This window comes from Colossoma macropomum, unplaced genomic scaffold (genome assembly GCF_904425465.1).
Source record: "Colossoma macropomum unplaced genomic scaffold, Colossoma_macropomum, whole genome shotgun sequence".
Taxonomy (NCBI): domain Eukaryota; kingdom Metazoa; phylum Chordata; class Actinopteri; order Characiformes; family Serrasalmidae; genus Colossoma; species Colossoma macropomum.
In genome coordinates, this window is record NW_023494799.1 from 20,801,498 (window position 1) to 20,828,789 (window position 27,292).

At 41.5% G+C, this 27,292-nt stretch overlaps 1 protein-coding gene across 1 annotated transcript in view; it reads left to right on the forward strand.

Annotated features, from left to right (window-relative positions):
• The window catches only part of LOC118819330 (protein kinase C-binding protein NELL1-like), a 377,055-nt gene that overhangs the window by 93,243 nt on the left and 256,520 nt on the right, over window positions 1-27,292 (forward strand). The window contains exon 4 of the mRNA XM_036587069.1: window positions 5,888-6,058. Within this exon, the coding sequence (XP_036442962.1) occupies window positions 5,888-6,058 (171 nt within the window). The remainder of the gene's footprint in view (window positions 1-5,887; window positions 6,059-27,292) is intronic.

The following is a 27,292-nucleotide window of genomic DNA, read 5'->3' on the forward strand; positions in this document are numbered from 1 at the left end:
GTTTTCCCAGTCTGCGATTCGGTGTCTGCTTCGCTTGTAGATCAGCCTAAAAAATGTCCTTCTGAAAAACTTTTTTTAAAATAATTTATTCATGATGTAGGAGTATCATACAATTGAAAAGTGAAATGTTATACTTTGACTTGCACTGAAAATATAAACATTACTAGCTGGCATTTTGTGAGAACAATTGATGAGCTTGATATAAATATGATGTTTTATTTTTTACAGATAACCAACAATATTGATTATCTTTAAATTCTGTTTGGTTAAATGAAGATGATAGTTTGGATAAAGTGTGTTCCTCATGTGTGCTGGTGACGTTCTCCTCTTTCTTTCACGACTAAACTCAATGTCTCTAAACTCGTGTTTTTTTGGGAGCTGCTCTGTTTTGATTGGCTTTCAGAACTTACTCTTTTAAATTTATCTTTCTTCTCATTGGTTTATTAGCTGAGTTCTACTCTACTTTATGGTCATTAAAAATTAAATTAGAGGGCTCACGACTGGCGCAACTGTCTAAGTGTTGGCCCTATCATCAGGAGATCGTGAGTTCGATCCCTGGTGATGCTACAGCCATCCGTAACCGGGAGTCCAAGAGAGCACAGTTGGCCTCACTCTGTGTGGGTGGGTAGGATGGCCCCCCTTCTCCCCCCATCACTCAAAGCGGGGCTAGTCAGCGCAGGCGCCTGTTAGCTGACGTAACAGATCTGGCGGTTGGCGTTTCCTCCAAGCGTGTTCAACTGTCCAGTGACAGTTGAATTGCGTGAGCGGCAGTTCAAAAAGAAGCGGTGGCTGGCTTCACATGTCTTGGAGGAAGTTTGTGTTAGCCTTCACCCTCCTAGCACTGATAGTATCATGTGATTGAGTCCTAATTAGCAGGTGGATTTGGAAACGACTAAATTGGGGAGAAAAGTTGGGTTAAAAAAAATTTAATTAGAGAAGTAAAAGAATTAGAAATGAACTCAAAAGTGCTATTATTTAATTCTGCTTAAAGTACAGTTACAGGGGAAAAAATATACTTATTCGAGTAAAATATTTGTACCTGTAATTTGTTACTTTCCACCTCTGCATATAGTTTCCACCAGTCATGTGGTTCTAGCTCTGTGAATACAGCACAAAAACGGCTAGAAGGAAAAAAAACAGAGAACAGGAAGTTGGCTTTGTCAAGCCCTCTTAAATTAGTTTAATCCAGGTTAATGAAAAACAAATGGGTGTCGATCCCAAACGCTTTACTATTGCTGTCAATGGAAGCCCATATTGCTGTGATTAAACTAAGATTAATGTGCTGAAGCCCCTCAGCAGCTGCCCCTCTATTTTTGTTTTGTCTCGGCAGGATTGGAGAGGACTGATGGAGAATGTAGCCCAAAAAGTCTCATCTCAGAGGTCCAGAAATAGCGCTGAGACACCTGGCCTCTTCATGGAACTCTGCTGAGACTCCACACGAGCGCACAGACGTCTGTAGACTCCTAATGAACTGCTGTCTGCTGTAACAGGATTTCCGCTTTCAGCAGTGCGTCAGTAACTGACCGTTCGCAGAATTCTGAGAAAGTCCCTCCTCCCTTAGTTCTGAGCTCTTAACTTGTTTTTGCTATGTCCGTCAAACTTTCTGGTTAATTGACCTGACGTCTGAAATACTGACACTAACAGACTGAAAAGTTCAGTAGCACAAAGATTCAGAAGCTCTGAACATTTAAAACATTTTTCAATCAAGGGTGTCCTAATAGCTAACAATGAATGGAAGATATTTACCACCAATTAGCATGATGTCATTTGCATAATTCTAATTTGTTTATGTTCAGCTTCATTCAGTTTTTTTGAACACTGATAGATTAATTAGAAATAGTTGAAAACATTTACATATGAACCACCTGTTCAGCCTGCTGCAGTTTAGCCCTGCCCATTCAGTTTAGCCCCACCCATTCAGCTTCCAGTTCAGCCTACAGCAGTTTAGCTCCACACTTTCAGCCTTACAGCAGTTTAGCCCCACCCATTCAGCCTACAGCAGTTTAGCCCCGACCGTCCAGCCTACAGCAGTTTAGCCCCGACCGTTCAGCCTACAGCAGTTTAGCCCCGACTGTTCAGCCTACAACAGTTTAGCCCCAACCATTCAACCTACAGCAGTTTAGCCCCACCCACTTAGTCTACAGCAGTTTAGCCCCACCCACTTAGTCTACAGCAGTTTAGCCCCACCCACTTAGTCTACAGCAGTTTAGCCCCAACCGTTCAGCATACAGCAGTTTAGCCCTGACCATTTAGTCTACGGCAGTTTAGCCTCGCCCGTTCAGCCTACAGCAGTTTAGTCCCACTCATTCAGCCAATAGCAGTTTAGCCCACGCCCGTTTAGCCTCACCCGTTCAGCCTACAGCAGTTTAGCCCTGCCCATTCAGCCTACAGCAGTTCAGCCCCACCACTTGAATGAAATTAATAATCAGTGTTTTGTAAAGCTTATCCAACCTCACATTTGTAGCAGATGAAAACACATTTTGTGGGCGGAGCATGCATAGAGGGATTACTATAAGTAAATGGAAAAAGTAACAGTCTTACATGGACCGCATTATAAGTTTCATTTTAGTCTTTTCTCATTCTCTAAAACATGCAACTGTGTATACACCATTACACAATCATAGAAATGTATATATGTACCACTTCTAATAGCAGCGCTGAGTGACCTGTCAAAACTGACAAGGAAAAGTTTGTCTGTTTTTTCCTCAATATTTCACCAGGATCAGGAGTTTGTGAGAGGAGAAAAAATAAAAACAGAAAAAAAAAACTCCTGGTTTGTGAGGCCTTGTTTGGTATTCCGCAGAGTAGTGTGTGTTTCGGTGGGCATTAATATGGATGAAGTCTGTTTGGAAGGAACGCGGAGTGAAACGTGGCGGTGATGGTGGGAAAATAAAGCAGCGTTCGTCTCTGCTGAGGAAGAATCCCTGGATGGAAGGATGAACAGTCTGAGCTTTTCTGGCTGTGTTTATCCGAGCTGATCAAAAGCTTCTCTCTCTCTGTCTCTTTCTGTCTCTCTCTGTCTCTCTGTCTCTCTCTCTCGCTTTCTCTCTCGCTCTCTCTCTCCTCTCTGTGCGCTCGCTCTCTTCTCCCTCTCTCACTGATCGGAGAAACAAATACAAATTGATGTGTGCCTCCCCAGTCTACCTTGTTAGCCCTGACACATGGTCAGCGCAGCTTTCAAACTGCTGCTGTTGTGGAGGCTACACGTGGTGGGAGAGGAACCCATTGCATCAGAGCGAACCACACGGCTCTAAACTGCCCGAAAAGCCTCACATTCCGTACAGAACTCAGAATTACAGGGCATATGTTAGATTAGGGCTGGCACACTATATTGCTACGATATTTCGTGGTGAGCTAGAGCTGGGCCTTCAGTTTGCTTTACAGTAATGCTAATTCCTGCTAGTGTCCCTGTGGGATTACTAATTGGATGTTAGCATTTAAGGTAATGCTTGTGCACATTACATTTTTTTTTTTGGCTGTTGTAGATTAAACACAGATATTTCAAGTTTGTAACAGACATTATAACATCATTATCTGAGCTTGTATGTATCAGTTTTACAGTGACTCTTTCAGTAAAGATTTCCGACATAGAGCTGATGTCACTGTTTTCCATTCCTAACAACTAACCAGAACCTGCTTAGAGTATGACTTGTATTCACAGTCAGTTATCTAGAACTTCCAGAAGGACTATTTTTTCCGGCTCCACTCATTGTAAATCAAAGCATGATTGGTCAATTTCTCTGTCATTTTGTCATAATGTTAGTAGTTAGTCTTACATGTAAGACCTTCATTTCAGCTCCTGAAGTCCTAACCAATGGCAGTTGATTTTAATTCTTTAGTTTCCAGCCAAACCTAACAATGAAATAAGAGGATTATTGCAATACTGGCAATGGTAAAATCAAGTATGATGATTCTTTTAAATAAAATAAACTAAAAATTCCAGTCATGTATTTTGTTTTAGTAGACAAAAATGAGAGGTTCTCCACTAGTAATATTGCTTTTTATTGTGACTGAAGAAGGTGATGTATTGTAATATATTCTGTCACTTCCTAATTATGTTGGTAGTTAATCTAACGTGTAAGGCCTTCTGTCCAGCACCTGAAGTCCTAACCAATGAGAGAGCAGCTTGGCTGTATCAACCTAGATACCACAGAAAGAACAATCCTGATTGGTTAATTTTTCATTGGGCGTTTCAAGATTTTAATCCCTTTGTTTGTCTCTGAAGGATTAGAGGACCCCATAATATTGCTAAGTATTATGTATTGTACTATATTGTGACTGTGGAAGATGATTGTAATATGGTGAAACACATCAGTGAATGTTTGATGTGCCACAGTTAAAATGATTACACAAGCATTTTTCAATCCATTCTCCGATAATAACTTTAACACTTTTCTCTGTGCTTAAAGAATAACTGAAAACCTGTTAATTTTTTAACGTTTATAACAGAAGCCAGTGGGCAGTTAATGCGCAATTCATTTTTGAAGAACACTTCTGAATTTTCAGTCAAAGCTGTTTGTAAATTAGACTGTAAATCTGTATAATTGATTCTTTCTGAGATAAGACTAGTTTTCTGAATCTGTGGATACATTACCAGCGTGGTGATGTGGGTGGAGTTAACACAGGCTCCGCTTGATTGGCATGGATAACAGATATCCTTAGTGTCTAGTTGTAGTTATAAAACTAAGTCGCCAGCCCCTCAGTTTAAACAAGAAATGGGTTCTAACTTCATCAGGACACTCGGTGCTCCATGCGAGAAGCACAAGTAATACACAACTCAGTTGTTGTGAAGCGGACATAGGTGTGTGTATATCATGGATTTTACGACGCCTTTGAACGCGGCTCAACCAATCAGATTTTAGGACTGGAACTGTCCGTTTTGTAAAAATGCATACACAGATGCGTATGTACCACACCAACCAAGGCAGATCTGAAAGCTCCTCCCAGCTGAAATGGAGATTCTGAATGGAGGCTCTGTTTCAGTTTTACTGTGCCTGTTCATGCTGGTCAGCGTTTCATGCAGTTTAGGGAAATGGGAGGTTTTTATGTGTGTTCTGAACTCAAAAACACAGGAAACAACCCATTCTCTCACCTGCATTGAGTGGAAGGAGGTTGTAAAAGGGTTGATTTGGCTGATGCATGTCTCTTATCAGTTTTGCAGTGGCCTGCATTTTCTGCGTCTGTGAATCTGGATATAGAGAAATCTTACGAAGGCTTATCATAATTCTGTTTGGTGTCTGAAGTTTTCTTCTTTAGCTTTGTGGCCGCAGTAGTAAAACTAATGTACACACTTAAAAATGATGGTTCTTCAAGGGTTCTTTAGTTAAGAAAATAGTTCTATATAGAACCATGAGCAATCAAAGAACCCATGATTAAAGGGTTCTTCGCATTGTGAAAGCATTCTACAGATTGATGGAGGTTGATGGAGAACCTTTTTGAAAAGGGATTTGTATAGCATCAAAACGGTTTCTTCTGTTGTTACAATGTGTAGCTTGTATCAGTAGAAGAACACTTTTTCTTAGTCTTAAGAGGAATAGTTTAGTGGCAGTGCTATCTGTTAAAATGGACACAAGCACAGATATAATCAGACTCCAGAATGGCTGCTACCGTTGTTAGCTATATGCTGACATGTTTTTGTCCATGTTTATAGATAAGTGTGTCATACAGTGTCAGAAACCACATAATCAAGACTATTAGAGATACTGAACACCTCCACACAGTTTTAGGTGAGTGTATGATGACTTTGGGATGCAGTTAGCACCATGCTAATTGCCTTGTAGCATGGGGTAGCCTCGAATTAGCTTGGGCTGCTCTTGTCTGTGAAGGTGTTTTTAAAAATAACCAGCAGTTCAAATCCAGTTTTCTCTTGTGTCCTTTCCACCTGCAGTTATTTTGAGCTGGAGAGCAGTGGCCTTCGGGAGGAAATCCGCTACCATTACCGCCACAACGGAAAACCGCGCTCGGAGACCTTCCCTTACAGACTGGCCGACGGTCAGTGGCATAAAATCGCCCTGACCATCAGCGCCTCTCACGTGCTGCTCCACGTGGACTGTAACAGGTATTTGTTTAAATAAATTACCAAAATGCATCATTGCAAGAGTACAACATGTAAAATGACATGTTTTAGACATTTAAAGATATATTGGAGTATTAGGATGTTTCTGGGACATTTTACTGTAATTTAAGTGATTAGCAACAAGATATGTGACTTTAATCCAGTATGAATCTGTAGAGTGTGTAGTTTTTACAGTCTGATGGTAATAATTATGGAGTGATTTTAATCCAGTATGAATCTGTATAGTGTGTAGTTTTAGTCTGACAATAATAATTGTGGAGTGATTTTAATCCAGTATGAATCTGCAGCTTGTGTAGTTTTACAGTCTGACGGTAATAATTGTGGAGCGGTTTTAATCCGGCATGAATCTGCAGCATGTGTAGTTTTACAGTCTGACGGTAATAATTATGGAGCGATTTTAATCCAGTATGAATCTGCTGTGTGTGTGTGTGTGTGTGTGAGTGTGTGTGTGTGTGTGTGTGTGTGTAGTTTGACAGTCTGACAGTAGTAATTGTGGAGCAATTTTAAACCAGTATGAATCTGCTGTGTGTAGTTTTTACAGTCTGACAGTAATAATTGTGGAGTGAAAAGTCTAAGATCACACCCTGGTTTCTTACTTCATGTTTGGTATATGAAGCTAAAAGGCTGAGATTCTTATAAAGCAGCTTTCTCTGAGTTTTAGTATCAATGATCAGTATTTAATTTTGTTTGTCATTTAGTTGTTGAACATTTTTATAACATCCACTGAGAAATATCTGACTAAATGTGTCTAAATGTATCTGCTATGGAGCATTTGTGTTGTACAGGGGGCAACGGCAGCAAATTTCGAGAATGCTGCCCAATTTTTCCCCATAGTAAGCAACTGCTTACACCCTTATATGGGCATATTGTCAAATACTAAGGCCCAATCCCATTTCACCCCTTGCCCCTACCACTCAGCCCTACCCCTCTGCAAACATAAAAACTGGCAAGATGGCTGCTCAAGCGACCAAAGAAACCCACAAATGTGAGAGTTTTCTCTCTTAAAAATTATGATAACCATTGTATTATCTTAGTTTAATGTAGTTTCAGTGTATTATGGTCCTTTTCTTCATCACAAGCATAAAAAATCATTGGTAGTAGCTGATGTCTCAGTAGCTAGCTAGCTAAATCTCCCATTCCACTTTTAATAGTGCGGCAGTTACATTCTGGCACCTCAGGCATCAGAACTGCTGCACCATTTAAGGTGGTACCAGAAAATTCAAACAAGAAGCTGGCGAATAGCTGACTTAAGTGTCATATCACTGAAGAATTAGGGGTGGGCGATAATAAATAATTGTCCCTCTTTGAAGGCATATGATTCCCTAAATGTGGGAATCATAAAGCGAGGTTGCTAAAGTTTACCCTCCTCTTCTATCACTACACTTTTTATACATATGTTTCAGTGTACGCTCTCAAAAAAGATAGTTTCGATGCTTCTTTAGTAAAGAAAATGTTCCTATATAGAACCATGAACACTCAAAGAACCCTTTGCATGATTGCATCATGAAATTGTTCTTTAGACTGATGAAAAATGTGTTATAGATTTTTAAAAATTATTCTATATAGCACTTAAAAGGGTTCTTTCACCATTTTTATGAAAGTCAAGCTTAACAATAGAAGAACACTTTTGGGTGCTATATAAAACCCTTTTCAAAAAGGTTCTATATGGGACCGTCTATAGCACATTCATGCACGTTTTCCATCAATCTGAAGAACAATTTCATGATGCAAAGAACCTTTTAATCATGCAAAGGGTTGTTTGAGTGTTCTATGTAGAACCTTTTTTTCAACTAAAGACTGTTAAAGAACCATCTTTAAGAGTAGTGTAGTTTATCACTTTTACAGTTTATTTGGTGTTAAATCTGTGCTGTACCATCTGCATGGACGTTCAGTCTTCTGTTGATACTTGAAAGAGAGTGTAGATGGAACAGTAGCAGCGATATCTGACCTTTAAGGCTTATTTTCCATACACAGTTCAGGTGTTAACTCAGACCACATTACAGAGCCTGAGGGGATTGCAGACTGAGACTAGGCTTAGTCTTTGTTTGGAAAGAAGTGTGGTTGTAGTGCCCCCTCAGGAGCTGGAGTTGGTTGAAAGTCTAGTGCGTTCTTTGTTTTGGTTCATTCTCTTTCAGCAGTGTGGGCTGCCCAGTATTTATTTCTGGCGATAACAAATACATGCTGTAGTTTTGTATGAATTATTTCTGACTCGTAGTTCAGTGAAAAAAGCGGAGAAATTATGTGGAAAGTGCAGATTCTAAACTCTCAATCCAGACTATATTAGTGTCTGCAAGTAGATAAGGAGAAATTTTATTATGATCTGAGTTTGATAAAAAGTTATTGTAGTGCGTACAGTGTTTACAGTTTTGCTGTTTATGTTGTGTTTGAAGCTGAAACAAAAAAAGTCAGAAGTGCAGACTCGAGCCTGTCCTTTACAGACTGGAAATGAATTATGTAATCCCAGTACTATGCAAAAGTGAGAGACCACCCTTCATTTTTTTTTTAATTTCCAGTCAAAACAGTCGCTAAGTATAAGTTATTCACTTTGTAGTGCCAGGAAAAAAAAATCTGAAAACATTTAACAGAAATTTACACAACAGCTAAATCTAATCGCAGCTGTGTGTGTGTCACTCTTTACCTTTACTCCAGCTTCCATCCTTTTCAGGAGACTAACTTTCAGTTTCTCAAAGAAATCTGCAGACACACCTCCCAAGGTCAGTCTTAGAAGCTGGTTGATCATTTTCTGAAGCAATCAAACACATTCAGTGATGTTGAGGTCTGGACTCTTGTGGTGTTGTGGTCAGTCCATTGTTCAGCTTCTTTGTTTGATGTGTCAACCACCTGGAAGACCTGGAAGACACCAGAACTGCCCACATCAGATAAACAGCACTTACAGCTTTCATCTTTGAGAGAGAGGAGAAAATTAAGCTGCTTCAGATCTGAAAACATCCACAGGTGTTTCTGTCCATCCTTCCACTGTGAGAAGACGACTCAGCGCTATGGGTCTGAAATGATGTGTAGCTGTCAAGAAGCCTCACTGAGAAAAGGAGACAGACACATCAAACAAAGAAGCTGAACAATGGACTGACCACCCCAGAGTCCAGACCTCATCATCACTGAATGTATTGATTACTTCAGAAAATGATCAACCAACTTCTAAGACTGAACTTTGGAGGTTTTTTTTGAATAACTGAAAGTTAGTCTCCTGAAAAGAATGAAAGCTGGAATAAAGGTAGAGAGTGACACACTGAACACTCAAACGTCTGAAGGTGGTCTCTAACTTTTTTGTAGGTGTTTCTGATTAAAAATGGCCAATAAGTGGTTGTGCTGTTCTGCATTTGCTGTGGTCATAGAGACGACTGTCTTTGGTGTCTTAGTGCAGTGGACGGAGGGTAAATGGCGGAGAGATTGGCATATTGATTTGGCCTTCAGAGTGATTGGTGTGGCCCGTGGTTACAAAATCAATTGCTCAGTACGAGTCCTTTTTACTGAGGGATGGAGAGGACAGTAGGATTTTGCGGATTAGAATAGTCTTACTGAAGTTTTTGAATACCCATGTCATTTTAGTCTTAAAGTTTATATACCGTATATACATGTATGCTGCCTGTCAAAAGTTTATTTTAGAGGAAAACTATCACACATGTAAATGCTTGTGTCGATATTAGTTCTATCTCAGGAAGGCCATGCCCACTTTATCCCCTTGTTGTGATGTCAGCACTCAGATATCAGGTGTTTAAACAACATTTGTACCAAAAAAGCTTCAATATGTGAATTTTACTATAGTTTGAAAAAGAAAACTGTCAATTATCAATATTTATAGTGTTAAAGATAAATACACACAAAGCATCAGCACAGAGCTGAACTGTGATAAACTAAACCACTGCAGGGTTGTGCACGAAAACAGAACTTCTGCTTTCTTCTGATTAACTCTTCTTGGATGGCTTTCTTATGGCAAACGTTTTAGACGCCTGAGAAAATGGTATTTAAAAATGCGAATCATCTTGTCAGTAAGTGTTTATTGGCTCAAAAAAACAGCAGTATTACAAATGTACGATATGTAGTGATTTTATGCATGTCAAAGTTTTTGTTGATCCATTTCCCAACCTCTCATCATGGCAGCCCAGTAATAATTATAATCATCATTCAATGTTGGCAAATCAATACTTCATTAAATTAAATCAGTAGTGCTATTAATGAAGTTGAGTGACTCCATGTGATGGCTGGAGGCATCTAGGAGAAATCTGGATCCAAACTTTGTACTTTAAACTAGCTCACAAGATATCAACTACTCTTTTAAAATTGGCCTGTATTGCATACAGACATGGCAAATGCAGCAAATAAACTGTACTTATTTATTTGCATTTATTTGAGTGATTTATATGGTGGTTTTACTGGCAAAAACACACTTTACCCCATACTTATTATGACTGTAGACTGGCATTTGTATTAAATGTGTTCTTATAGCGCAGAGTTCACATTTTATCATTGAATACACAGACTTTCTCTGTATATTCAGAAAAAGTGATTCGTGGGACGCTACATAGCAGCTTAGTTTAGTACATAATGAGCTTCAGCTTGAACCTATCATGGTCCAGTTTACTAAAATATACTAATTACAACATGGTGACATAAAACATAATAATACAGAACATCATCATCATCATCGTTAACCGCTTAGTCCAGATAGGGTCGCGGTAGCAGTTGGGAGACCCTGTCCCCCGCAACTTCCTCCAGCTCATTCCCGGGGACCCCAAGCCGCTCCCAGGCCAACTTGGAGGTATAATCCCTCCAGCAGGTCCTAGGACGACCCTGGGGTCTTGTTCCAGTAGGCCGTGCCTGGTACACCCCCACCGGGAGGCGTCCAGGGGGCATCCGGATCAGATGCCCAAACCACCTCAGCTGGCACCTCTCAATGTGGAGGAATAGTGGCTCTACTCTGAGCTCCTCCCGGATGGCCGAGCTCCTCACCCTATCAAATAGAGTGTAGCCCGCCACCCTGCGAAGAAAGCTCATTTCTGCCGCTTGTATTCGTGATCTCATTCTTTCGGTCGTCACCCACAGCTCTTGACCATAGGTGAGGGTGGGGATGTAGACTGATCGGTAAACAGAGAGCTTCGCCTTATGGCTCAGCTCCCTCTTCACCACTAAAGTCCAGTACAGAGACCGCATTACTGCTGCCGCCTGTCCCAGCCTGCGGTCGATCTCACGATCCCTCTTCCCATCACTCATGAACAAGACCCCGAGATACTTAAACTCCTCCACCTGGGGCAAGTCCATTCCCCCTACCTGGAGTGGGCATGCCATCCTTTTCTGGGCTAAGACCATGGACTCAGACTTCCAGCCAAAAGAACATCATCTGCAAATAGCAGAGACACCACCCTCCGGCCTCCACACATAATGCCCTCCTGACCCCGGCTACACCTTGACACTCTGTCCATGAATATCATGAACAGGAGTGGAGACAGGGCACAACCCTGGCGGAGTCCAACGCTAACACTGAAAGAGTCCGACTTAATGCCGAGTATACGAACACAGCTCTCACTCCGGCCGTACAGAGATTGAATGGCCGGAGTAGTAACCCCGGCACCCCATAATCCCAGAGGACCTCCCACAAGATATCTTGAACACAGTCATAAGCCTTCTCCAAATCCACAAAACACATGTAGACTGGGTTGGCAAACTCCCATGCCCCCTCAACAATCCGCGAGAGGGTGAAAAGCTGGTCCATTGTTCCACGGCCAGGACGGAATATGCATTGTTCCTCCTCAATCTGAGGTTCAACTATTGGTCGAAGTCTCCTTTCCAGCACCTTGACATAGACTTTCCCAGGGAGGCTGAGCAGTGTGATACCCCGATAGTTGACACACACCCTCCGGTCCCCTTTCTTAAAAATAGGGACCACCACCCTGGTCTGCCAGTCCAAGGGTACCGTTCCCGAGGTCCATGCAACATCGCAGAGGCGTGTCAGCCACGACAGCCCCACAATATCCAGAGCCTTAAGCATCTCCGGATGAATCTCATCCACCCCGGTGCCTTGCCACTGAAGAGCTTGCCAACTACCTCAGTGACCTCTACCAGGGAAATGGAGCTTGACACGCCAGAGGCCTCTGGCCCTGACTCCCGTGAGGGAGGCATTTCCCGTGAGGGAGTTTATTTCAAGATGGCGCCGAGTATGGCTGCCGTGTTGCGAGCTCCCGCTTACTTTTGCAGTTTTTTGTTGTTTTTGTGTTTGTTTTTAACTCTTTTTGCACTAAATGTTACTGGTTTTATCACCTACGACCGACAAACACTTCTGGAAATCAGATCGTCGATCACTCACCGGAAACCGGACTTTGAGTTCCATAACGCCGATCCCTTGTTTACTAACACTGGAGAGGCGCCACTCATCTGGGCCGCCCGGCCACGCACCCGTCGAAGACGCCGGAAAAGAGGCAAGAGAGCCGGCGTGCTCGTCAGACTCAGACGCCGTGCCCATCGGCCGCCTCTTCCCACCATATTACTGGCTAACGTGCAGTCCTTGGAAAACAAGTTGTGTGAGCTTCATGCACGGGTCGCCTTCCAGCGAGAGATCCGGGACTGCAGCGTTCTCTGCCTCACAGAAACGTGGTTATCTGATGAGGTCCCTGATAATGCCATCGAACCCGCCGGGTTCTCTCTGCACCGCGCCGATAGAACCAAGCAGCTCTCCGGGAAAAGCAAAGGAGGAGGTGTATGTTTTCTGATCAATAACGCTTGGTGTGATCGGAGGAATGTACATTTCATCGAGTCTTTCTGCTCGCCGGATTTGGAATATCTCATCGTGTTTTGCCGGCCGGCGTGGCTGCCCCGTGAGATAATGGGACTCTGTCTGGCCGCGGTGTACATCCCCCCGCAGGCGGACTCGGACCTCGCGCTCGGGAAGCTACACGAGGCTATCAGCAAGCAGATGACCGCGCGCCCGGAGGCTGCACTTATTGTTGCGGGGGACTTTAATCGGAATAACCTGCGAACCTACTGTCCGACATTATTCCAGCACGTAACATGTTTCACTCGGAAAGACAGGATTTTAGACCATGTTTACTCCAGCATCCGGAACTGTTACAAATCCCTCCCCCGACCCCCGTTCGGCAAATCAGATCACTCCTCCATCCTGCTCCTGCCCACCTATAGGCAGAAGCTGAAACGGGGGCCGGTCACTACCAGGGAGGTGCGCCGCTGGTCTGACCAATCAGACGCTATGCTGCAGGATTGTTTTGATCATGTGGACTGGGAAATGTTCCGTGATTCGTCGGGCAGCGTGGACGAGTACGCAGACACAGTCACCGCCTTCATACGCAAGTGTGTTGATGACGTAGTGCCCTGCAGACAAGTCCGCGTTTACCCCAATCAGAAGCCCTGGCTGAACTGTGAGGTTCGCTCCGCCCTCAGCGCACGCAGCGCTGCATTCAGAGCGGGAAATACGGAGGAGTACAAGCAATCCAACTACGCTCTCCGTAAATCCATCAGAGCAGCTAAACGTGCGTACAGAATGAAAGTGGAAGCACAGTTCAACACAGCCAACACACGAAGCTTATGGCAGGGGTTAAATACAATCTCTGACTATAAAACTGCCTCTCGCACTCTGCCCAGTACCAGCGCTGATCTGCCGGACGAGCTTAATAACTTCTACGCTCGCTTCGACGGAATTCCCGCAGCACCACTGGAGAGCGCCCCGCCCACCGCTGATCCCAACGCCCCCTCCGTCTCCGTAGCTGATGTGTGCAAAGCCTTCAAGAGGGTGAACCCACGCAAGTCAGCAGGACCAGATGGCATTCCCGGGAGAGTGCTTAAAGCCTGCTACAGGGAACTAGCAGGAGTTTTTGCAGACATCTATAACACCTCACTGTCTCTCTCGGTCGTGCCAGCTAGTTTCAAACTAGCCACCATTGTGCCAGTTCCAAAGACAGCTAGTATTACCTGTCTGAACGACTGGCGACCTGTTGCCCTGACCTCCATCGCAAGCAAATGCTTTGAGAGGCTGGTCAGAGATATCATCTGTTCCTCACTGCCTGCCACCCTGGACCCACTGCAATTTGCATATAGGCGGAATAGATCCACCGACGATGCAATCGCCCTGACCCTGCACACTGCCCTCTCCCACCTGGAAAAGAAGGACACGTATGTGAGAATGCTGTTTGTAGACTACAGTTCAGCATTCAACACAATCGTTCCTTCGAGGCTCGACTGCAAGCTCCGGGATCTGGGTCTGAACAGCACACTGTGCAGCTGGATCCTGAACTTCCTGACGGACCGACGGCAGGTGGTAAGGATGGGAAGTATCACATCCTCCTCTTTGACCCTCAACATCGGAGCCCCCCAGGGTTGTGTGCTCAGCCCGCTCCTGTACTCCCTGTACACCCATGACTGCACTGCTAGACACAGCTCCAACGTCATCATAAAGTTTGCTGACGACACAACAGTTGTGGGCCTGATCTCCAACAACGATGAATCGGCCTATAGAGAGGAGGTTAAAATCCTGGAAAACTGGTGCCAGGAGAATAACCTCTCTCTAAACGTCAGTAAGACCAAGGAGCTGATCGTGGACTTCAGGAAGCAGGAGAGAGTACACCCATCGATTTCCATCAATGGGACTGCGGTAGAGAGGGTCAGCAGCTTTAAGTTTCTCGGTGTTCACATCAGCGAGGACCTGACATGGGCAGTGCACACCTCACAGGTGGTGAAGAAGGCCCACCAGCGCCTCTACTTCCTCAGAAGGCTGAGGAGGTTTGGCCTGAACCCCAGCATCCTTAAGACCTTCTACACCTGCACTGTGGAAAGCATCCTGACGGGCAGCATCACCACCTGGTACGGGAACTGTACTGTTCGTGAGAGGAAATCTCTGCAGAGGGTGGTGCGGACAGCACAGTCCATCACCGGGGTTCAGCTCCCTAACCTATTGGATTTATACACCAGTCGCTGCCTGAGGAAATCCAGAAGGATTATGAAGGACCCCTCCCATCCTAGTCACTGTCTGTTCTCTCAGCTGCCGAGTGGTAGGAGGCTCAGAAGCTTAAAAGCCAGAACCAGTCGGCTCAAAGACAGCTTCTTCCCCCATGCAACCAGGCTATTGAACAGCCAGTAATCACTGCTCTGCCCAGCCCAACCCTTCCCATTACACGTACGTGCACCCACTGTACTCCCGCACTTTACTTGCATAGCTGGACTTTGAATACCTATCCAAAGACAATACTCTCCCCCTGCGCTTCCACTTAACTTCCTGTACCTTGCACTTTACTAAATACTCTGCCACCTACTGTACCATCTTCTACCTCCACACCTAGTGTGATTACTTGCACATCTACATAGCATTGTAATATCCATTACTATATATAGTATATAGTTGATTACACTCACTCTACATTCCCAGTGCAATATTATATGTCTCGGTGCAATATTATTATTTTTAAGTTATTGTGTAAGATTATATGTATATATTTTAGTTAAATTGGTTTTATCTATTCTTCTATCCTATCTATAGTTTTGTTTATCTATGTGTAAATACTGTTCTCTGCATAATTTGTGGAACTCGCACTCAAGTTTTTCACTCACCTGTGTCCCTGTACTCTTGTGATGTGACAATAAATCTGATTTGATGTCTCCCGGATTAAGGAGTGCCTCGAAGTGCTCTTTCCACCGACCGACAATATCCTCATTTGTAGTCAGAGTTTCTCCACCCCTGCCAAATACAGCTTGGGCGCAGCCACCCCGACCGCTCCTGAGTCGCCGGACGGTTGTCCAGAACCTCCTTGAGGCCGACCGAAAGTGTTTTTCCAAGGCTTCACCAAACTCCTCCCACACCCTGGATTTTGCTTCTGCCACCTTTTTTCGCCTGTCGGTACCTATCTGCTGAGTCGGGAGTCCTCCGGGCCATCCAGTCCCTAAAGGCCTCTTTCTTCAGCTTGACGGCCTCCCTCACCACCGGTGTCCACCAGGTGGTTCTTGGGTTACCGCCCTGACAGGCACCCACAAGCTTTTGGCCACAGCCATGCCTGGCAGCTTCCACAATGGAGGTTTTGAACAGGGTCCATTCAGACTCCATGTCTCCTACCTCCTGCCGGACATGAGAGAGCTCTCCCGGAGGTGGGAGTTTAAATCATTCCGAACAGGGGCCTCCGGCAGTCATTCCCAGCACACCCTCGCTATTCGCTTGGGCCTACCGGGTCTGACCATTAGTCTTCCCTGCCATCTGATCCAACTCACCACCAGGTGGTGATCAGTCGACAGCTCAGCACCCCTCTTCACCCGAGTGTCCAGAACATACGGTCCCGAGTAGATGAAACGACAACAAAGTCGATCATTGACCTTTCAGCCAAGGAGCTCTGGTACCACGTACACTTATGAACATCCTTGGGTTGGAACTTGGTGTTCGTTATGGACCATCCATGCCTAGCACACAAGTCCAATAACAACTCACTATTCGGGTTTAGATTGGGCAGGCCGTTCTTCCCAATCACGCCTCTCCAGGTCTCCCAGTCATTGCCAACATGAGCATTGAAGTCTCCCAGTAAGACTATGGAGTCTGTAGGCAGGACCCTTTCCAGAACCCCGCCCACCTGAATACTCCGACCTGTTGTTTGGTGCATAAGCACACACAACAGTCAGAGTTTTCCTCTCTGCGATTTTAATGCGCATTCAGGTGACCCTCTCGTCCACCGGGACAAACTCCAATTGCGCTGCCGCCAGCTGGGGACTCGTGAGTATCCCCACACCCGCCCCGCACCTCTCACCTTGTGCAGCCCCTGAGTAGGAGAGGGACCAACCCCTATCCAGGAGTTTGGTTCCAGAGCCGACACTGTGGGTGGAGGTGAGCCCAACTATATCTAGTTGGTACCTCTCAACCTTCCGCACAAGCTCCGGCTCCTTCCCCCCAGTGAGGTTACATTCCACGTACCAAGAGCCAGTTTCTGCCACAGGGGCCTAGGCCACCAAGGGCCCCCCTGCAATCTCCCACTGCCTGTACGGCACTGCACCGCTCCCCCATGCTGGACCTTGCGGGTGGTGGCCCACATGGTCCCCCCACGTTGCCTCTTCGGGCTGAGCCAGGCCGGGTTACGTGGGCTGCCCGGCCACCAGGTGCTCGCCGAGGGACGCTACCCCCAGGCCTGGCTCCAGGGGTAGGTCCCAGTGACCCTCTCCCGGGCAGGGTACATGATCTTCTGTGTCCGTTTTTCCTGGATCGGGGCCTTGTCGTGGCGGAAGGGCTTATGTGGTCTAGGGATCTTCAGAGCCAAGTCGTCGGGAGCAATATGCTCCTGTTAGGGTCTCCCAGGGCGAAAAGGTCTGGAGTGAAGACCCAGACTAACTCGATCCAAAAAGCCTCCATGAAATACAGAACATGTCAAACTTATTGTTTGAGATGTGCAGTTAGCTAAAGCAGATGAATGATGGCAGTATAAACTGTCAAATATGGTGTGTAGAGTCAAAGAGCTGATAGCATCCTGGCTAAGCTAGTGATGTACTGTAATAGTAGCATGTAGCACAGTTTAGCATGCTAACTTAACAGCTTCAAATGCTACAATCTGTTCAGTTCTGACACAGATGTGGGTTTAGAGGATGAAGCTGCACCAGCCGCACATTTCACTGCAGGGTTTAAGACGGAAACATTCACTTTATGAGGGTGTTTTTTTTTCCACACTGCATATTCAAAAAGTAATCAACACAGGAACCAACTGGTCTTACAGTTCTACTCCTACACTCTTGAAGGTGATGGTTCTTCGATAGTTCTTTAATAAAGAAAATGGTTCTGAACACTCAGACAATCCTTTGCATGGTGAAATCGTTCTTCAGATTGATGGAGAATGTGCTATAGATGGTTCTACATATAACTTTTTTGAAAAGGGTTCTGGATAGCACCAACAAGAGTTCTTCTATTGTTACAGCATTTAAACCTGTAACAATAGCAGAACCCTTTTTGGTGCTATATAGATCCATATGCAACACATTCTCCATCACTCTGAAGAACCCTTTCACGATGCAAAGAACCCTTGAAGAACCATCATTTTTTAAGTGTGTAGTTCATTTTCCACCTGCTCCAGAGATACCTGGAACCATTTCTAATAACAATGATTAGTTTTTTAATGGTCTTTGTGGTCATTTGTTGTCACTCTAAAGTGTCTAATTTGGCTAATTAGTTAAGCTAGTTAGCTTACCTTATTGAATGATATGAAACTGATCTGTTGTCTACATTTACACAGAATTGTGAGTAGAATCAAACAAAGATAAATTTTTTTCCTCTGAGTGTAAAAATTTGAGCTGCTAGCATGCATGTTAATAGCGCTAGATTCTGTTAGCTTATATCGAACTCTCAAAGTAATAATTCAAAAAATAGTAATCAACGAATAAACATACTGTGCTAGTTTACATTCTGTTGCACGTATTGGTCACGTAGTGCTGGGCAGCATTATCTTCACCTGAAAGAGTAAAGAATTCGCTTAATTGTCTTTAGCTTCAGCTGTGAGTGTTAGCAAACACAGAGGATTCGCCGTGGAGTTAATCCTGCATATAGCAGCTCTACCTGCTTTAGAAGATGGAAAACAGGAAAAACCTTAGTAGAATCCATTACATGCTTGGGTACGTTTGACATTACAGCCTCAAACAGCCCAAGATTTCACCATTATTGCCCACATTTTCTCTGTTATACTTGAATTTACTGTAAATTGGTCTGTGAGCAGCTTCCATGCTGACTGGATACAGTTATCCACTTGAAAGTACAGCCATCTTTTTTGATTACAAAAATTGATGTGCTATCTTAAAACATTATATTTAAATAATTCTAATATTAATAAAATAAAATAATTATACTCACTGACAAAGAAGATACTTTGGTACAGTTTGCGGAGCCCATGCAGTGAAAACATTAAGATTTCAAAAGAAGACTAGATGTTCCCAAACCTTTGCTGGTCAGTGTTCATATTATAAACTGTACTTACTCCTGAATGTTTAAGTGTTTTCAAAGCGAGACTGTAAATCTTCCGATTTATAACTGTTATACTCGCATTACATTTGGTACATATCAGTAAAATCTGTCTGATTAAAAAGCTCACTGATTACAGATGCTGTAGCTTTCATGGTGAGATGTTCAAATGTCATGTCCATGGCAACCTCAGCCAATGAGCAGGCTACTCCTCACGCATTTTAATGAGCAACAACATCATTATTACTGTTTTAGCTGCTCATTATTTGTCTGGCCATAATCCTGTTACTGTCCTGCTGTCAGGACTGATTATTTATATATATATATATATATATATAAAATCAGATACTTACACATGTATAATATGTGTGGGACATACATATTACATACATTATTACATATAGGTACTTACATATATTTAATATATCGTCTATGTCAAAAAAATATATAAACAATCTTTAGTTTTAATGTGAGTAACAAGATTATATTCAGAGTGTTTTTTTTTTTTTAGTGTTTCTGTTGGTCCATTCATCATAAAGGTTTCACATGGTGCAAAGTGCAGTTGCTGTTAAAATTATGTATATTGAGTATATTGAATTAATTTATTTTGTATGTACTTAAATATGCATAGTACAACTTTTGTCTGCTAAACTATTTATTTGCTCATAAAATATTTGATTGGCTGAGCCATGTTTGAAGCAACTGATACTCGAGATATGCCTCTCATCAACTGAACTCTATCACTGCGCCACGTCTCAAAAAAAATCTATGTTCTGTTAATGAATAATCTTTGACTCTAATGCTGCTCGTATGGATCACCGACTGCACTGATGAAGTAAGAACCTGGCTCTCTTTAAACTGAGGGGCTGATAACTTATTTTCTTAACTAGAACTAGGCTGATCAGCTAGCTATCAGGCTAAAAGATAGCAAACAGCCTAAACAACTCCCTCATTGATATCACAGGCTTGAATTAAAGTACTTACGGCATGATTTACTGTAAAACTGCAATATAATAGTCTAAAAATGTCACTTGAATGGTTTACATGCGTCAAATGTCTACAGCCAAACAGTGCACTGTTTGTCAAGTATGGATGTGTCTGAGACCTAAATGACTATTTCTTAGCTCTATTTTGCTCTGTTGGGCTGCAGGGTCCAGTATTTAAACTCCTACACAGTGCACTATGTAGGGAGCAGGGAGCTGTTTGAGATTCAGCCCCAGCGTGAAAAGATGGGAGCCGTTAGCTTGGTGCTAATTAAGACTTGCGGTGGTAATTTAGTGACCAAAAGGTGCTTATAGAGTGAAGGTTTTTGCATTTAACAATGCTGTGTTATATGTTCATCTTTATACGACGAAAAGTTAACATTTCATGAAATGACGGCAGTGTACAGCGATGGGCGACCGAACATTCTTCTCTGCATTCAGTAGTCTGTGGTTGTTTGGCAGTGGAGGATATGAACCATACTTTGAAGGAACTACATTTCTTGGTGGAATATTTGTTTATGTTGATTTTTTATTGTGTGTTGTTGTTGTTGTTAGTTATAATTGTTATTATTATTGTTATTATTATTATTATTATTATTATTATTAATAGTAGTAGTAGTAGTAGTAGTATTAGTATTATCAATAATAATAGTAATGTTTATGTAGCACCTTTCATACATTAAAATGCAGATCAAAGTGCTTCACAATACAAAGTAAAATACAGAGAATGAAGAGGAAAAAAGATACTCAAAAATAAAATAAACAGATAATAAATAGCAGAAAAGGAGATATATTAATAATTACAATTAAAAATACACAAGACAAAAGTATAAAAAGGGAAGTTTAAAAGTAATGTGTTCCAAAGATCTGGAACATAATACATTTCTGAAGAATTGTGTGTTGTATCATATTTTAGGTTGGCCTTCTTTTTATAAAAGCTAGTCAACAGCGCACGTTACAGCGATTTTATCACCGGGAAGGAGGTTTACCTGCTTTGTGTCGTATCTAAGAACACCCTTCCCTCTTATAAAGTCACAGTAATGCACAGCCTCTTGTGGCTTATTTCTTTATTCTGAAAGTGCAGATAAATGGTTTTGAACAGTTTGCTAGAGTTGATCCAGTATATGGATTGTCGGACAGAGCATCATTGCTGCTGTGCTTCAGAAATAATGGTTCTACAGGTTCCCTGCTGGAATACATTTAGTGGATTACCCACAGTTTAAATTATACGCTGCTTCAAATTGAATTGCTTTCTAAGTGCCCCACAAGAGCCGGCAAAGCGCGTCCCCAGTCTAAAGAGCGGTCCACTTCAGCTTATTACATGAGGACAAACGTCACGTTTTAGAGTCTCCACTTTGTTTAACCTACTCAAATTAAGCGTTTTCGTTGTGAATTCATTGCACGTACTAAATCAGAGCTTTGTATCCAAAGCTAATCCGTCATTCCGCTCCACCTTACAGTGGCTAACATTGTAGTGTGTTGGCTCCGACATGTTTTCTCCGTAATCTGCTGCTCCACAGAAGAGACTCGAGCCTGCTTTGCTTTTGTTCGGATGCGCCGCTGCGATGGAAAGGATAATGAGGCATTGTGGCAAACATAATGAATCTTTGTATGGCAATTGCTTTCTCAGTGCTATAAACCGCCCCACCCCCCCACCCCACCCCCCAGCCGGATGTGAGCTGGCTTTATTGCTTCAGGCGTGTAGAAATAATGCAAGACATTGTAAAGTTGTTGAAAAGAATCAGCTTTTTTGATCTTTCTTGATACAGTTGTATATTCCATGAGTGTATTTAGCTGTATTGTTCATTTAAAAACTCTCTATAGAGCTGAAAATGGCAAAGAAGCACTCCATCCTGATTACCTCCAAGCATTTTAAGCTATTTTTTCAAATATTTCATTCATTTGACACTTTTTTTTGCACCTTAATCGTTGTTTAAAGCACCTAACCTGCAGTAATTACTTTATATAACACATACTCGCTCCAATGCTAAAGAACCCCCTGGGCAATTAGCTCCTTGTAGGCATGGGTATGATTTATGTACATTCTGCAAATATAACCACACGAGGGACAAATATTTGTTGGGTTTTTATTCTGCTGGCTGTTTTTTATTTTGAGTTATAAGGGAATAAATTGTTACAGCAGCAGAGCATGTTTTTAAAGCACCTGCACAGTTCAGGATACAGAATTTACTGCTTTGCTCAGCAGCAGACAGCTAAATGTGTTTACACCAAGCTTCAGAGCTTCAGGAAGTAGCTGAAATCTATGTAGGCAGCATGTTGAATACTTTCTGTAATGTTTGTAGTGGGCCAACGGCCGAAAAGACAAAACTGCTAGCAACTAGTGATGAACCGGATTGAAAATTCTTGACTGAAACCAAAATTAATGACACAACCAAGCAAAAACTGAAAAAGTTCTTTTGCATATAATTTGCCATTTTGTTTATGCTTTTGGATTAGCATAAACATGATGGTATTCCAAGACTATTATCACAGAGGTGGTAAAGAGAACTGGAGGACTAATTTAGTTTTATTCGGCTTGCTAAATAATATTAAATATCAAAAGTTGTACCATCACTAAAATATAGCTTTTATTTTATTTATTTATTTATTTATTTATTTATTTATTTTACCTTTATTTAACCAGGGTAATCACACTGAGATTAAAAATCTCTTTTACAGTTGAGTCCTGGCCAAGAAGGCAGCACACATAACAATCAGCAAAGAAGCGCCACCACAACCAACAAAATCAAATCAGAGTCAATAATAATTTCCGAACAAGAACAAACACAATGACACAGTTCTTTAACAAGTATTTTAAAATCAAGGAAATAAATTGTTTCAATTTCAAATGTTTTTGCAGGTCATTCCATGCAGATGGAACACTGTAACTAAAAGCTGCCTTACCATATTCAGACCATACTATTGGAACGTCCAGCTGAATATAACTAAGAATTGAATGAATTTGTCTTCGCACTGAAAGTGAAGGCCAACCAACCATTTCTTGAAGTTCACAGTGATGAGTTAAATATCTAGTGCCTATTACAAATCTGAAAGCAGAATGATAAGGAGTAAAAATAAAAAAAACAATAAAATAATAAAAAAATAATACTTCTTGTTTTGCTTAAAGCTGAATTCCAGATCATGGAAAATGCGTTTTCAGCATGTAAAGCCCAAACTGACTGTCTCATCGATGATCCATTCAGAGCGTCTGTATTTTACTAAAATCCGCTCTGCTCCTTCAACGTTTTGCAGAATGTGCTCCACCTTCTGAGCGTAGCCTAAAGCCAAGGTCACACCAGACTGCTGGACCGCTATTTTCTTTGCAAAATAGCAAGTCAGAGGACAGCAGTTCTGATTTGAGGTGGTTTTGTAGGGAACATATAATTCTATAAACAGTTAACATGGTGATAGGAACCAGGGGTTGCCATGACTACAACACATATATAGACATTTTATTTACTATCCAAAACCACCAGTGAACCTACACGTGTCTTCTGAGTTTTTATGGAATGTTGATATATGTAATATATGTAATGTGACGTATGTAATATGGTTAATCTGAAAAAGATAGTTTTCTCTGGGGGCTATTTTGCTTTACAACACTCTTCATGTATCTCTCCACCACAAATAGTTTTAAATTATTTGATTAACGTATGTTTTAGACATAAATTTTATTACAAAACTACCATAAACAACATCTCAGTCATCAGGCAGTGTATTTATAACCATTTCATGTAATAACTTTCTCTGAAGGAGCTTTTGGAGGTGGACGTCTGGTTCCTATCACCACCACTGTAAACGATTCTGACTCTGTAAGTTTCTCTAGAACTGAGTGTTTCACATCAAACCACTCTGAATGACTTTCTTTAAATATTAACTGTTTAATTGTTCAAAGTTTCCCCACAATCAGTGGAATTCCCTTTTAAATGCAGTCTTCTTAGGCAAAAACCTGGGGCTCAAACCAAGAGAAGACATTCTGCGCTATTAATTGTTTAAACAGTGAATCTAACAAGGCACACCTGAGCAGCAAGAAACACCTGTCAGTCACATTCCAGTATTTTTACTCACTTAAAAAATGGATTAGTAAAAAAAAAAAAAAATGTTCTAAGTTGCTTCTTTTAAAATTCACTGTGCAGCAAAACAAGAATTGGCCTTGTCATTCCAAAACTTTCAGAGGAGACTGTACATAAAAAAGAAATGAAAGTGAAATAAAGAGTAGTAATAAAGAAAAAATCTCCATTGAAATGATCACTGGCTGTTTGCAAATACTGTTGAACTCATGGTCATCTCAAATCAAATCACGTTTATTGGTGCAAGGTGAGTGAAAATCTTAGGTGCGTAGCCCCCTTGTAGAAAAAAAAATATATATATATATATATATATATATATATATATATATATATATATATATGAATATGAATATGAATATAAATACATACATCTGTGCATGTGTTTACATCAGTGTTGCTAATTCTGACTGAAATGTTGCTCAGCTTTTGCCTTTTGCATTTTCTGCTTCTGCTGACTGCTTCCCAACAAAACGTTTCAACCAGTTAGCACTATTAACTCATATAACAAGCTCAAATCGTCTGTGCATTGTTGACGAACATTTGTACCTAAAGCTCAGTGAATGTAAAATAATTGCTTTGTTGACAGAAAAGTGAAAACACAAATTATACCATATGTTTAAAAAATAAGGGGAAGTAATTTTTGTTAGCATTTGCTTTAGTTAAATGAACATATCAGTTATGAGCGTCAGAGTCTGAGCTATAATCTTCAGTCAGTCACAGTCTTATTTCTCCCATAACACTGGCTAGTTAATAATAGTGATCTCTGATATTATTCATCATAATTAAACGTGGCAGGATGTCACATGAATGAATTTTGATGCTAATGTCATTTCAGCTTACATACAGTAAGAGATCTTTTTTCGTTTCTTTGTTTAAATGTGTGCCACTTTATCTGAAAGGTTGTCAGAGTCCAACAGTACAAAAAAGCGTATCCACTTCATCAGTTAAAAGGACTTTCCATCTAATAGCAAGGCCAAAGTATTGACATTTGCTGACCGAGGTCTTTAAAACTCAATCATCCAAACAGCCTTGAGCTCCTGTAAGAGAGCACTCTCTGCCAGGCCTCTCTCGCTTTCAGTCCTGAGATGAACCCCCAAAGAATCTTCTAGTTTTACAGAGTGCGAAGACTAAAATGTCACATTCTGTTCAAAACTTTGGCCTCGTTTATGCACAAAACTGCACAGAACCACATGATTGTAAAGCCAGGTAAGATGACAAATATGAATGCATAAGATCAGGGCTGAGAGTCGACCCAGCACACTTAGATTTTCTTACAACTTAACATAAAAAGGAGCATTTAGTATTAAGAATGTATGTAAACTGATGAGGCATTGGTCAGTTGGCTGCATGAGAGGGCATCTCCTACGAAATTCAATTAAAATGATGAAATAATTCCACCAGTTTTTCAAAAATTCTTGATTGAGTGTGTGAGATGTACCCAGAGTGATTCAGAGTGGTTTGGTGTGAAATGGTTCAGATTTCTTTACAGTGGTGGTGATAGGAACCAGGGGTGACCATGACTACAACACAAATATTGACATTTTATTTACTATCCAAAACCACCAGTAAACCTACACGTGTCTTCTGAGTTTTCCATGCAATGTTGATGATGGAAAAATAGTGGAAAATCTGGAAAGAAAGGACTTGAGAGAGCATAAATGAGCCAAAAACACTTTACCTGGCTAATGAGAGAAGTCTGTAAGAGTTTAAACTTATTTCAAGCTTGATGCAAGAGTAGCTATCAAAAGGACAGAAATTAGTTTTTCTGAATTCCTGTGTAAGTCTGACAGTGTTTAATCACTTCAGTGTTTGAGCAGTAATATCACTAACGTTATGTTTACTTTGTAAAAGCATCAAAACATACCGACACAATCACCATGATTTGTCCCACCAATCAAGCAGTTCTACAGACGTGCATGTTAACCCTCTGGGTTCCATAAATATATATATATATATATATATATCTGTTTGTGTATCCTTGTGATAATCCAGTACAGAAATCCGGTTCAAACATTTCCTGTATCTGTAGAGTCACCCTTTATATTTCATCTTATCACGACATCTGCCTCTCACCATGTGTGATTGGAACTCTGGCTGGTGTATTATTTTATGTAATATTTTAGAGAATGTTATATAAAGTGTAATATTATGTACTAATATGTATACATAATACATGTATAATGAATGATAATGAATGTACAGTGAAATACAAAAATTATTTTTTTCCCCTTTTTTTTATTTATATGTTCTGAAAAAAAAAAAAAATCTTAATCTGGTCTTGGTCTTGATGTGGACTTGACTGCTTGACTAAAGTCTTGGTCTTGACTCTGATTTGCCTCTGCTGGTCTTGACTAAAACATAAGCAGATGGGCCTCACATGGAAGAGTAAGGACTTCAGTAAAAATCTAGATAGTTTCTCAGTAATGTTCAACTTGCAAGATTTTCAGTAAGGGCTCAAGCTCAAATAAACAAACATTACTTATCACCGCCCTCTAAAGGTGATGTAACGATTGTTATTTTCACCTCCATGAGTGTCTCAATTAACTCTCTTCTTGATTTACCTTTGAATTAGCCCAGCTGACTGAATTTCACATTCTGTCTGTAGCGCCATAAATGCTTGATTGTGAAATTAACCCACTGTTGGAAATGATTGCAGTAGGTTTAAATAATCTCAAACCAATATTTATTCAGGTGATTGTGTAGTAATTAGCTGATATTGCTAATGTGTTCTCCCTCATTGCTCACTGTTCAGTTTGATTACCTGAGGCCGTATTTTAAAAACTTAACTCTGAAATCTGATCTGTTTAGTGTCCATGACGACTTCAGTACGGACTGAATTTAGGACAGTAGCTATTACAGAATAATAGTTCCTAACTTTATAATCTCATCATTAACTCCAGATAAGAAAACAGTATCACACAAACATCCTAACTAGACTAAACCTCCTAAATACTGTCCTAACTTTAGGATAAACCCCAACAGCGTCCTAACTTCAGTTTAAGCGTTCGTTTCTGTCGTTTTTAGGCAGCTGTGTCAGCAGCATAGTTCACTACTAGCATAATGACGCTACATTTATTTATACTGTAAAACGCTGCTTTCACTGTGAGACGTTTTTCTTTTCTAACTCTGTGTTTTAAAAATCTCAGACACTGCAGACTCGATCTCCACCGTCCCTCTGATTACCTTTGTGTGTTAATGTTGATGATGAAATGTTACAGTGATGGTGATGGAT